Source organism: Rattus norvegicus, chromosome 8 (assembly GCF_021556685.1).
Source record: "Rattus norvegicus strain SHRSP/BbbUtx chromosome 8, alternate assembly SHRSP_T2T, whole genome shotgun sequence".
Lineage (NCBI taxonomy): Eukaryota > Metazoa > Chordata > Mammalia > Rodentia > Muridae > Rattus > Rattus norvegicus.
The window spans coordinates 85,969,925-85,983,418 of record NC_141541.1 but is presented as its reverse complement, the minus strand read 5'-3'; the positions used below and the strand labels follow the sequence as shown (position 1 = coordinate 85,983,418).

At 45.8% G+C, this 13,494-nt stretch overlaps 1 protein-coding gene across 5 annotated transcripts in view; it reads left to right on the top strand.

Moving 5' to 3' along the window:
• The window catches only part of Lrrc1 (leucine rich repeat containing 1), a 115,819-nt gene extending 109,760 nt beyond the window's left edge, over positions 1-6,059 (top strand). For 4 of the 5 annotated variants that reach the window (XM_087563116.1, XM_087563114.1, XM_087563113.1 and 1 more), the window contains 3 exons: positions 1,546-1,718; positions 2,697-2,833; positions 4,587-6,059. In XM_087563116.1, the coding sequence (XP_087419242.1) occupies positions 1,546-1,718; positions 2,697-2,833; positions 4,587-4,745 (469 nt within the window). In that variant the 3' untranslated portion in view covers positions 4,746-6,059. 5 annotated transcript variants of the gene reach the window in all.
• The last annotated feature ends 7,435 nt before the right edge of the window (positions 6,060-13,494 follow it).

The window sequence follows — 13,494 nt, the reverse complement described above, 5'->3', positions numbered from 1 at the left end:
TATCTTCCAATATTCCACTGAATCGTAAGTACTTATGTCATCATCCCCTGCCCAAAGTTCCATACACTTTCACAGTCTTGCCCAAAATGGCATGACCATGTGTCTGTCACAGGACTAAACCACAACCCTGGTACAAATGTCCATATTAGGTATATTTTTTATTTGATATTTTTTTATTTACGTGTCAAATGTTATTCCCTTTCCAGGTTTCCCGTCCATAAACCCTCTATCCCATCCTTCTTCTCCTCTTCCTCCTCCTCTCCCTCCTCCTCCTCCTCTTCTTCCTCCTCTTCCTCCTCCTTCTGTGAGGGTGTTCCCCTACTCACCCACCCCTTCCTGCCTCCCCACCCTGACATTCCCTTACACTGGGGCATCGAGCCTTGCAAGGCAGGACCAAGGGCTTCTCCTCCCATTGGTGCCCAACAAGGCCATCCTCTGCTACATATGCAGCTGGAGCCATGGGTCTGTCCATGTGTACTCTTTGGATGGTGGTTTAGTCGCTGGGAGCTCTGGTTGGTTAGTATTGTTGGTCTTATGGGGTTACAAGGCCCTTCAGCTCCTTCAGTCCTTTCTCTAACTCCTCCATTAGGGACCCCGTTCTCAGTTCAATGGTTGGCTATGAGCATTCGCCTCTGTATTTGTCTTGCTCTGGCAAAGCCTCTCAGGAGACAGCTATATCAGGCTCCTGTCAGCTTACACTTCTTGGCATCAGCAATATAGTCTGGGTTTGGTGTTTGTATATGAGATGGATCTCCAGGTGGGGCAGTCACTGGATGGCCTTTTCTTCAGTCTCTGCTCCAAGCTTTGTCTCTGTATTTTCTCCTATGAATATTTTTGTTCCCCTTTCTAAGAAGGACTGAAACATCCACACTTTGGTCATCCTTCTTGAACGTCATGTGGTTTGTGGACTGTATCTTGGGTAATCCAAGCTTTTGGGCTAATATCCACTTATCAGTGAATGCATACCATGTGTTTTTTGTGATTGGGTTGCCTCAGTCAGGATGATATTTTATTGCTGTGATAGACAACCATGACCAAAGCAGGTTATAAAGGAAAGGGTGTGCGTCAGTTTACTCTCTCAGGTTACTTTTGTGAGATACACTTTTGATGGTTGCAGTCTACCAAATCTTGGTGCAAGCACAAATATACACCTAATATTCCGGTGTCGCATTTCAACGTTTAAAGTGTTTTCGTATGGATTCTGTCATCTGAAGCAAAATAATTTGATGGGAATGCTAATTATCACTTGAGTGATTCTGAAAACTAGGAGCGAAGGCCAAAGTTTAAATGGAGCCCCTGAAATGATGTCCCCAGAGATGGCAGTTTCAGGAAGGCTCTGTGTTTGTGTCTCTGCTGCAGCTCGATTCCTTGCCTCTTTCACTGTCTCCTTCTTGCCACTCCTGGGGACTCCCAGCAGCCAACCAGTGGGGCTGCAGCCCTGGGCAGTGGTAAGAACCATGTCTGAGGCTCCTATTTCCTTCCATTTGTGTGTAGAGGAGTCAGTTCCCGGCTCTTCTGGTTGTGATCTCTCTTGTTCTACGTCAGGTTACACCATCTGCCCTTATCGCTGACCACCCTGAAGTTAAAGGCCCTGTGGTTATCTGACAACCAGTCCCAGCCTCTCCTCACGTTCCAGACAGACGTAGACCACACCACCGGGGAGAAGATTTTAACGTGTGTCTTACTTCCTCAGATGCCTTCTGAGCCCATCTGCCAAGGTGACTTTATCTTAGGGACATCGAGCTGGGACTAATGATGGCCCACAGGGCCTATTCCTCCCAAGTGTGCTTGCATTTTGTTCCATTTGCCCAACTAGAGCAAGGTGAAGCAGTTGTGTGGCAACTCTGGAAGGGTCCCCTAGGTCTTTTAGGAAAGGATCACTCGTGTCTGCTTATTATGTCTGAAATTCTGGAAGCAACCCTTTGGTTTGGAATTACACACATAAGGGTAAAAGCGTAGTGCTCATCAAAGGGGTGGCTTGTTAAAATCCAAACGGATACTGGAGGATTCCCAGTTAACACCTTTGAGCCAGTATCTTTAAGCCAGTGAGTTACTTTGAGTCATTGTATCTTTGTTTTGTAGATTTCCTGATTTAAAAAAAAAAAATCACAGAAACATGATGGTATGAATCCCTTGCTGAGAGATACAGGCTTGGTAGGAATATTGGAGTCCTCTTAGCTGGAACATTCCAAAATGACCCTGATAGTCTCAGCAAACTGTAATAGAATGTCACAAAGGAAAGTACCATCCCCCCTCGACTGCAACCACACCATCATAGGGGGAGAGGGGAGGGAAGGACGGACACACACACACACACACACACACACACACACACACACACAGAGTGAAAAGACTCCACAAAAAAAGCAAAACAAACAAAAAAACCAAAAAGAAAGAAAGAAAGAAACACACACACAAACAAAAAACATCCTTTAATGTATTTTAGCCTTCTGTAGTGAAACACTTCAGTGTCCCAGAGGATCTCAAACATAGTTCCATCACAAGGGAGGGATTCCTCCCAAGCCTTGTCTTACATTTTAGTGGAGAGCAAAGGCTGGAGGTTGAAGTAGTGGTCTGCCCTCCTTATTCCTGGCACTCTGCGTCTCCATATGGATTCTGACCAGCCAGCCACTAAATTACAGTGTAGCCCTTCCCATGGCCAGCGTTCCCTGCTGATGTTGTCTTTGTTACTGCAGAGAGCCTGCCGCGCTGTGGTGCCATGGAGAGCCTGGTAAATGACGTCTCTGAGGAAGCCTGGGATGACCACTCCGTCCACAGAGTTAGCGCTATCCGCTTTTTGGAAGATGAGAAGGATGAAGAGGAAAACCAAACGGTATGGGGGTGGACACTCATCCCAGACCGACAGTGCAGCCCAACGAGGATTTATTTGCTTTGGTTTCGCATAGTATTTTTTTCTGTTTTGCCTTTTAACATCTGTGATTAAAATCAATCAATCAAACAAACAAACAAACAAACTAAAAACCAGAGTAACTCTCAAGGCACTGAGTCCTAACATGTGGATTGGGCAGATTGAGCTGCTAATGCTGTTGCCTAAATAGTTTTTGCTGTTTTTATTTCCTTGTGAGAGTTTCCCCTCGTGCCCCACGCTCTTCTTTACAATTGGCAGTGCTTCCCTCTCGGTTCTGGCCTGTGTGGCCTGTCTTTCCTCTCTCCCACATCGCTCATGGCTAGGCTGTGTGGGCTGTGTTCTCGCCGTCCTGATGCCATTATGCGACTCAGCACAAGACATATCTCTTCTTGGCACACCAGGCTGCCGTGGTCTTTGGGTAGAGTTTTGCCATGTTGGTTGAACTATCTTGGCAAGCAAACGTCCATTTAGAAATCAGGACTGTGTTTGAAGCCCACACTCTCTGGTCCCTATTTGAAAACGTCTCTCAGGCATTGCTTGTCTCAGCTTGATACTGGTTTGTACAGTTTCTGGTTGTTGTTTTTTTTTTTTAAGATATTTATTTTCAATCATGTGTATACATGTGTGTTTAAGTATGAGTGTTGCCTGAAGAGGCTGCCAGATGCCCTGGTCCTGGCTGCAGCTAAAGGCAGTTGTGATCTAGCCATCATGGGTGCTGGGTACTAAGCCTCAGGTCTTAGAAGAGTAGTTATGTGCTTTTTACCACTGGACAGGGCTATTTCTCCAACCCGTACACTGGATTTCTGAACTCTCTGTACCAATTGGGGTTTTCATAACAGTGCTTAGGGAGTGGGGTTCGCAGCCCCCCAGACTAAGACCACTTTAACATGATTATTGCTGTCTTTATTACTCCAGCTGCTACCAGCTGTCTGGTAGGCATATGTCTTAGAAGAGAGCAAGAGGGGAGCTAGGGATGACAGCATCAAAGTCAGCATTTCTTTAATGCTCACCACAGACAGTTCAGAGTGTGGTTATTTCAGTGGCGCTTTTACTGCCTCAGCAGTGCTCCCTGTTAAGTTGATGTGTTCCAGGAGAAGCCTTTGGGGAGATGTAAATCCTGCTTATGACCGAATGGGCATGGCGTATGTTAGCTAACAGGGAATGTACAAACTGCAAAGCCTACCGCTCACCTCTTAGCACTGTGGTCCTCATTAGAACACACACTTCATTAGAACAGTAAATGGCACACAGCGGTCAAGCCCAGATGAAGTCCTCCTCACTGGCTTGCTCTTTCTCAGCCCCTGAGCCTGGAGGGGTAAGGGAGACCAGAGCTAACTTAGCGTAATGAAAGAGCATTGGGGCAAATTTATTTTAGGGTATATTTTTTATTTTTCTTCTTTATTCCATAGCTATATTTTAAATTTTGTTATTTTCCATGAACACGTAGAAACTTACTACCAGTTTATACTAATATTTTAAAATGTATTCCTTTATTCTAAAAGTCATACATTCAGTCATGACTATGAAGTGACTTTAATGTCCCGTGAACTCTGGGTGAGCAGCTCATGAACACGCACAGCTGTGAAGAAAGCTGTTTCCCCTGGAACTCGGATTTCTGAAGTTGTAAGATTTGTGTTGGAATGCTAATGCCTCAAAGCTGCATGCTTTGAAACAGTAATGGATAAAACCAAACACTCGGGCCTCTGTTTGTTTGCAGAGAACACTTCAGAGGCGAGCCACTCCACACCCAGGGGAATTAAAGAACATGAAAAAGACGGTGGAGAATTTACGGAATGACATGAATGCTGCCAAAGGACTGGATTCAAACAAAAACGAGGTCAACCACGCCACCGAGCGCGTGACCACGTCGGTGTAACAGTCACCTCCGAGTCTTACCTGCTGTGTCATCCCTGCTGTAGAGATGCCCCGTGCACCTGAGGAGCCTCCTGCCTGCCGTCCTTGTGCCCACCATCCCTCCGCCAGGATGCTGCTCTCGCTCGCACCAAGTGCCTTATGCATCCCTCAGTCCATCAGCGTACCAGTAGCCTCCCATCCTGATTATGTTCAATATTAGTTGTGCATACTAAGTAGAATACACTACTGTCAACATCTGACCTTCGTTTTTGTCTTGTGTTGGGGTTAGAGAGAGCAGGAAGGGGGATTCTGGCCCTCTTCCCTCCACTGAGTGCTGGACATTCTAAACCCAAGTTCCTATGGACCTACCGATGAGAGGAAGCTTTATGTATGGGGGGGGGGAAGATACTTTTTTAACCTTTCTTGGCAGCTCAGATGGTGTAAATTTTAAAATTTTGTATAGGTATTTCATAACAAAAAATTATGTATTTCTTTGTTATTTTATCTTGAAGACGGTACATATTTTCGTATTTGTGCAGAACAACAAATTAGGCCTAAAGTATTCGTTTTTACCTGTACCATCCACTCCGTGCCTTATTGTAACCTGTCCTGTCACACCGGTTGTAAACAGTGGCATCCTGGAGCAGCAAGATGGGAGCACGGGTGTGGTCATTTTAAAGCAGTGTTTGGCATTTTAATCAGTAATGTGCTGGTTTGATTGTTAACCAAAAAGATGAATTTATCAGTGATTTGTAAGCTTCATCGAGTGATTTCTTCAAGAAGATGAACCAAAGGATCAGACTCGTGATGCCTCATCTCGTACCCTCCCCTTGTCCTGACTCAGCCCGGCTGAGTGCAGCGTCGGACTGGACCTGCTCCGAAGGCATTGCCACCTGTGTAAGAGCACATAGCAGAAAAGCACAGAAAGACAAAACTGGTTCAGAGATGTGTGGATGCATAACTTCTGGATCACAGGAGAATGACTGTTGCTGAAGAAAGCTTTAAAAGTTTTATATCCAGATAAAAGACCACAATAAAGCAAAAATAACCCATACCATAATAGAAATGTTGCTATCTCTATACAAGTGCACTTTGATCTGTAAACAGTTTTAGTCAAAGCATAACAAGACACTGCTTCAAGATTTACTTTTAAATCTGCTAATTTAAGGGGTATGTTTTTCATGTGTTTTTGATGTTTTCTTTTTACATATGCTGTGACAAAAGAGAAAATGCAGAGTGCCAGTCACCGTGGTGTCTGGGGACATCATGGGGGAGTGGGAGGTGGGCTTCCCTGTGAAATAAACTCATCATGGACATTGGCCATAGCTTTTTAAAAGTTGTTACTTTGTGTGTTCAAAATGCTAGCCAAAAATTGAGTTCTTACACAGCGGACTTCTAGGCTTTAGCCAGTTAGTTTGAGTAACTCCTGATGAGAGTCTGTGTTCAAGTCATGGTTCCACACAGGGTAGAGCCCAGAACTGCCTTCGGTGTGGAGTCATCATTGTGAGTTGAGGCATCTGGACAGTCCTTGGAAACCTAGCAAATAGAATACCTTCTCCTCTGTACATTCAGTGCATGTAATCAGTACTGTGCATACACATGGTCAAAACATTGGAGGGCAAAGTACATGGCATTCAATGGTTTTCAACTTTGCCTCCTAACCAGTGGGGACCCATTTTCTTTCCACCATTTCAAGAGTTTGACATATCCTGATTTTAAAACCTAGAAAATAGGTCTTGGCAATTCAAGGACTGATTCTATGCAGATAAACCGAGAATTTATTTAAGAGAGCTATTTTGACTCTGAAAAACTAACTGAACTTTTCCAGTGTATTTTAGGGGTGGTTTTCCTATAAAGGTCACCATTTGCCACTCAGTCTTATCTTGCTTGGCTTTGGTGAACAGATAGAAGCAGAGATAGAGACCCACGGAGAGTGGAGGAGGGGAGCTGGCTACTGTAGGAAATGCTTTCTGCCTACTTACTTCGGCCTGTTTTCTTTATGCCATGGCCACCTGTATTCTTTGTTCTGATCTGAGTTTGGGGTTTGAGAGGCTTTGCTTCTTCCTCTCGATGGCTTATGTCGGCTGACTCTGTGGCGCTCTTAATGGCGCTCTTAAACCTCAGGGTGGCAGGTCCAAACTTAGCCTCCACAGTGGAGTCAACAGCACCTCAACAGCCCGAGCCTGAGGACAGCCAGCCTTTCTAAGAAGGGGAAGGAAGTGAAAGCTTCCTTTTGAGTAGCTGAAGCTTCTGACCTTTGGCTGGGGCTGGGGGTGAGTGCGGCCAGCACTGGTTCTCACCGTTTTCCATGCTTCTCGCTTCCTTAGGAAGGGTGGAGTTCAGTCTCCCACCTACTTCTGTGCCTGGCGGCAATAACAGGTACGGGAAGAAAAAGATGTCTGTAGAAAATTTTACCCCCTTTCCTCCCACAACCTTTTCTTTCCTCCTTTTTATTTTTATTTATTTTTAGCAAGGGAGTTATACCTCATTGGATAAAGTGGCAAAACAGCCAAGGCCACACCCAACCTTAGAGGAGATGAAATCAAAGAGATAATGGAGGCGAAAGCACGCCCCAGAAAAAAACTGCAAAAAACGGTTACCTACTCATTGGTTTTCCTCTGGATATTTTAGAAGAATGTTAGTAACTAGCCAACTCTAAGAGTTTGCTAACTGGTTACCTGTGAGGGCAGAAACACCAGCCTTTTTGCACAGCGAGCTTGCCATGCCAAGGAAGACGTTATTAATGGACACATGAGGGCCAGGAAAAAAATACTTCTGTGTCAGGAAGTGACCCTGAAAAGCCAGTCCTATCCCAGTGGAAATGCCTCTCCTTGAGTCACCGGTGCCCTGGCAGGTGTGTGGCGACAGACTCGGGAAGTAGAGCTGCTGGTAAATACAGGTGACATCCTGGAGAGTTGAAATCTTACTTCACCAATTAAAGCTGTTTTAAAATAGCCCTCATCTTCTGATTGTGGAGAATCCAGGACACTCAAAAGCAAAATGTTTGATGGGTCTTGATATGCTGCCTGTCACCTTCACCAAGTATCCATAGACTTCTTTTAAAGGGACTGAAATTATGTTTTAAAACACACCCAGGAAAAAGATCACATGCGTGCTTAAAAGAAAAGGAAGGAAGAGAAAGAAAGTACCTACAGGTACTCTTTAAAATAGCATTTTGGAGTTAATTTTTTTTTTCATATCAAGAAGCCAATGGAATCATGGCTTTGAATCCCAGCCATACCACATGGGCTCGATTAAGCGATTTGGCCTCTAATAGCTTAGGAGACTAAATGGAGTATGTGGAACACAAGCTCTCAGGAAATTGATGGTTGCTGTTATTATAGACCCTGCTACCCTGACCGTAAGTGCTGACATTGGGAGTTCTGCAGTCTGTACCCTCTAGCAGTGTGTGACTAGCAGGCATCGTTCTCAGGAGCACGCACTACTGGTAACTTCGCCTGAAAGCTCTTCTCCTGTTTTAAAATATAGGCCCCCAAGTTATATGAGGATAACTTTATGCTCTTTAGCCCAACAAAGATTTGCTGGCTTCAAACTGGCAATCCTCCCACCTCTGCTCCCTGGTGCACCACCATGACTAATTGTGATACATGCATTTTAACTAGTTACTGGTGAAGTTCTCAACGGCCTCTGTCAAACTTGCCTCATTTTTACTGGGCTTAAGAACGACTCAAGATAAGACTAGTTTCAACGAAGAAACCATTAAATGCCCAATCGAGGAAAATCTCTCCTTTCCCACAAAATACTTTTCCATTTTGCCATGGCCTGAGCTTTACAGTTTGGATCAGTGGGGCTCACTTTTCTCCCTTATCTCAGCTTTAACCCTGGATTTACCAGTTCCTCCCTCTTTGCATACTATGGTCTGTCTCACTTCTCAAAGGAGCTTCTGTGCCAGGGTGGATGGGGAATGGGGGCATAGCTTGAAAAGGAACATCATGGAGGGGGTAAAAAAAAAAAAAAAAACCCAGAAACAAAGCACAGGTTAGTGTAGTTTGAGCTGGGAGGGTATAGCTGGCCTTCTGTGCTGCTGGGTGTTTCTTTGGAAAGGACAGACTGCTGGCTGGAAAGGGAGACTAACCGGAAGAACCTGATAGGGAGTGTGTGCGTGACAATCCACAGACTGCAGGAAGGGCTTTTACTTTTGCTTAGTGGCCAGAAGGACCATAATTTTAAACCATAAGAGCAGGCAGGCAGTGACTCTGACAGGCAAGAATCTATTAGGGCTTTTCCCCTCCCCCATCTCTTTTGAGGCATCAACATTTAACTTAGAAACAAATGATGGTTTGCTCCTAGTTAGGTAGGAGACACATGGCTGCCCCGTCTAGGTGCCCTCCCACCAAGCCACGAGCAGTCACTTTTCCAGAATGAGCCAGTGAAGGAGATCACAGTTCCACTTTGCAAAGCCATGAATTAAGATCCAAGTGATTCCATAAATGAGCCCTAGATCAAGCCATAAATCAAAGTTGGAATTTAATCCTGCTTCTCTGCTGACTCGAATCTGCGATTTGCAGTTTTATTTTCATTCCCAGTCCTCTCCCAGCCACAGCTTCGAGCCTGCAGTTGCATTTGTGGTTAACGTCTTGATGTACTCAGGTGAGGCAGGCCTAAATTATTGACAAACACTGGCATGGGACCGCATTCGATTCATGGAGAGCCAGCCTTTCATTTGCTCTCGCTGCCCACCTCTTCCCGCCCTCCACACCCCACGGCATCCTGCTTAAAGTGCTACAGAAATAACCCCCACGGGGTTGAGGCGCAAATCGTAAGGAGCTGGGGAGATAACTCACTTGGTTAGTTCCTGACCCGAACAAATTGGTGTTTCCATGTTAACTGGAGACAGCTTAGGAACCCACTCTCTCAGAGAATTAATGTGTTGCAAATATCAGCAGACAGCTCTCCAGCAGGCCAATCAGCTGGGAATTGTTTTAATCATCACTACTTGGAGAGAAGGCAGGCATTAGGAGGTCTCCGGACCTTCATGCAGTTTGAGGATAAGAAATGTGACTGCTGGCTTCTTACTGAAAAATCTCCCTTGGAAAAGGCTTGCTATGAAAGCTGTGACGAACCGGTAACCGCTCTTATGTAGAGACTTCCTTAATTAAAGAAACAAGACAAAGTTTGCGTGACTACCCTGGCTTTAACTTTCTCTTGAAGCCGGCTCTACTGCCCGATGGTAGAAAGGGAAAGCGTGATGCAGTCTCCACAAGCTAAGAAACCAGGCCGGCACTGGGGTGGAGTAGGGTGACACCCTGTACCTGATATTGCATGATCCCGGGGAATATAAACACCGCTTTAGACGGCCCCTCAAAGTAACTCACAAAGGCGCCGATTCTAATAAGTAGTTTGGAACAAGCCGCCCGAGTGGGCTACCCTGAACACCTGAGAAAATAGTCACCGGAAGTGGGCTCATCTGTCCCGTGTGCATCCTTCCTGGTGCTCACCCACAGGGTATGGGTGTGGGGGCTGCTGCTTGTTGCCCTTCCTCCACCCGGAGGTGTGAGCGCGTGTTTGTTTAAACCTAACTCAGCACCGCGTGGAAAAAACAAAACAACAGGCTTACTTGTCCAGGCATTGAAAGTTCTTCCTGATTTTTTTTTTTCTTTTTGTCCTGCCCATTGGCCCAGAGGCATAATGGGTGCGGTGAGTTTCGGTATTAGTTTGGGAAGTTTCGAGAACAGGCTGTGGGCTGAGTCTGCTGGGTTAGGGTTGCTTGTGAATTTAATCATTCTGGAGCATCTGAGGGTCGGGAACCTTGCCATGACACTGGTAGGCCTTGCTCCCCTTTCCCCCCACAGATGTTTGGCAGCAGATGCAGAGGCCTGACAGTAAGGTAACCCCTGTTGAAGGTTCCTTCTTGGACTCCTGAAAGGGGTGCCCTATAGAAAGGTCATCAGGTGAGGGGCTGACTTCTCCACATGGCTACCTGTCCTCCCTTAGAGGACTGTTAGCTGGTAAAGGCAATGTGTCCTGACACTTAGTTTGAAACTCAGTCTGTCACCCGTGCTAACTATACCCTAGTCGAAGTATCTACCACCTATTCCAGTCTCACAGCAAGCCTATGCAGAAGGGTGAAGTCTGACCGGGTTCTTTCCTCGCCTCAGCTACCCACAGTAGTTACTGGCAGTTTGAGAGGAACTGGCGCGATGCCAGTGGCAAGAAAGATGAGGGCTCAGTTTGCCCCCTTCTCCTGTGCTACTGTCCCATGTGATTGGAGCCTGTCTCGCCCACTCAGATAGCCAGGTATCTACTGTAGCATCTTCTTGGAGGTGGTGACATACTGTGGTCCCCAAACTTGTGCCTGCATCAGAATCACCTGCTAGCACGCTGAAGCCAATAGCCTCTGATTCAGCAGATGAGAGTAGAGCTCCTGAGGTGCCGAGCTGGCAAGCTGCCAGCTGGTGAAGCAGAACCGGGGGCACACCTAGAGGATCACTGCTCCAACACAGGGAAATTTGATGTGACCCTGACAGTCCTTCTTGATTGCCCTGGACTTTCTTTAGCTCATTTGTTAACACCCCCTAATCCCCTCCCCCCCCCAAAAAAAACACCTTTCTAGAGAACTAGCTGAAAATGAATTTGTGCAGACTTGCCCCTTACGTAGGCATAAGAATATTTCCATCTCCCTTCCCACTTGCTGACCCTTCGGCTCTTGTTAATGCGCTCACTCATGGCAGTCGAGGAAGAACTAACAGAAGCAGGAACTGTGCTTACCTGTGGGCGAGTGCCCAAAGGGAAGGCTGGAAGTGCTGAAGGCTTCATGTGGTGAGAATAAGCCAAAGTTCCTGACTTGCCCAACAACGCAGACGCCTGCTGAGTGTGGGCTACCAGTAAGCAGGAACCCTGTGTGTTTAACTCACTGGTGAGCGGGTGCCTGGCATTCAGTCCCAAACCCTCCCAAGTTTGCAATCAGCCCTTATGTCTGGGCTGTTGAAGAACATTCTGCAACCCCCCTGCCCCCTTGACATCTCAGATTTGCAAACACTCAACTGCAACACCCCCAGGATTCTATAGCTCCCCTGTTCAAGCCTTCATGCAACAAGACACCAGTGTCCTCAGGAATGAAGCCAAGTTGGCTCTTTGAACAAGTTTTCTTTGCTTTCCCAATTTGTGTATATTTGATATATACACATGTATGTTGGAGCCCATTTTCATTGTCTAACAACTCGTCAGCTGTGCTGAAAATCCCAGCTGATGTATGTATGTACATTTAGGGCTTGACATGACTGGGTCATATCTAAATGATGTCCATTGCTGTTCAACAACTTCATTTGGAAAGAGTGTTAAAACTTTTTCAGTAACATTTCTTTTAATAAAGTCCAAGGATCCTTAAACCACAAATCACTGAGTGAGAAAACAAGATTTCCTTAGAACATGGCTGGTTGTGTTGATGGTTTGCTCTCATGATGCACTGAAGACCATGACCTTGCACCTTAGAGTCCAGGAATTCGAAGGCAGGAACTGAAGCAGAGGCTGCTTCCTGGTTCATGGTGTGTGCAGCTTGGTTTTTTTTAATACCACCCAGAACCACCTGCTCAGAGTTGGCCCTGCTCATGATGAACTGAGCGTTCCCACACCAGTCATTAAGAGTGGCTATGGGCATTCTCACTGGTCAATCTGATGAAGGCATTTTATGGTTTTTGTTTGTTTATTTGTTTTTTAAAAGAATTGTTTATTTTATGTATAGTACAATGTAGCTGTCTTCAGACACACCAGAAGAGGATATCAGATCTCATTACAAATTGTTGTGAGCCACATGTGGCTGCTGGGAATTGAACTCAGGACTTTTGGAAGAGCAGTCAGTGCTCTTAACTGCTGAGCCATCTCTCCAACCACCCTCACTCTTCCAGGTACTTACTCTCTCTCTCCCCCTCCCTCCCTCCTTCCCTCACTCTCTCCCTCTCTCTCTCTTTCTCCCTCACACTCCCCTCTTTCTTTTCTTCTTTCTTTCTTTCTTTCTTTCTTTCTTTCTTTCTTTCTCTCTCTCTCTCTCTCTCTCTTTCTTTCTTTCTTTCCTTCTTTCTTTCTTTCTTTCTGGCAAGCTTTCTCTCTGTAGCCCTGGCTTTCCTGGAGCTTGATCTATAGACCAGGCTAGCCTTGAACTCACAGAGATCCACCTGCTTCTGCTTCCTTAGTGCTGGGATTAAAGGTGTTCATCACCACTGCCTGACTTTTCTTAATTAAGTTTATCTCTTCTTCTTCTGTGATAACCTGAGTTTGTGTCCATTAAAAAGTTATTATTTTGTGTATTTTGCCTGCATGTATGTATTTGTAACACATGAGTGCCTACTGCCTGGGGAGTTCAGAAGACAGTGTCATATCCTCTAGGATCTGAGGGAGCCATTGTGTGAATCCAGGTCCTCTGCAAGGGCAACACATTCTCTCCACCACTGAGATGTCTCTTCAGAAGCTTAAGTCCATTTTTAAAAATATACAGAGATCAGATTCCTCTCAAATCCAAGACATTTACTATATTGCCTTTACTAAGCTTTCAGGTGTTTCTCTAGTCAATTAGTTTCAGTTGCTACATTTCGCTACTACAGGGTCATGGATGTGCTTGCTACCTGCCTATCACAGCCAAATGCTGGTCTGTCAGGCAGGCTGACTGCAGAGAACCTGAGGCTTAGTCCCTTTGAACAGTATAGCCTGGGGCCACTGCTTTCTCTGTGTAGTGCTCTCGGACACACTGCTGGGTCTAACCCTTGTCAGATTGTGCAGGAGGCGAGGAACATTCTTACCTCCCCCCATCCCCCAGG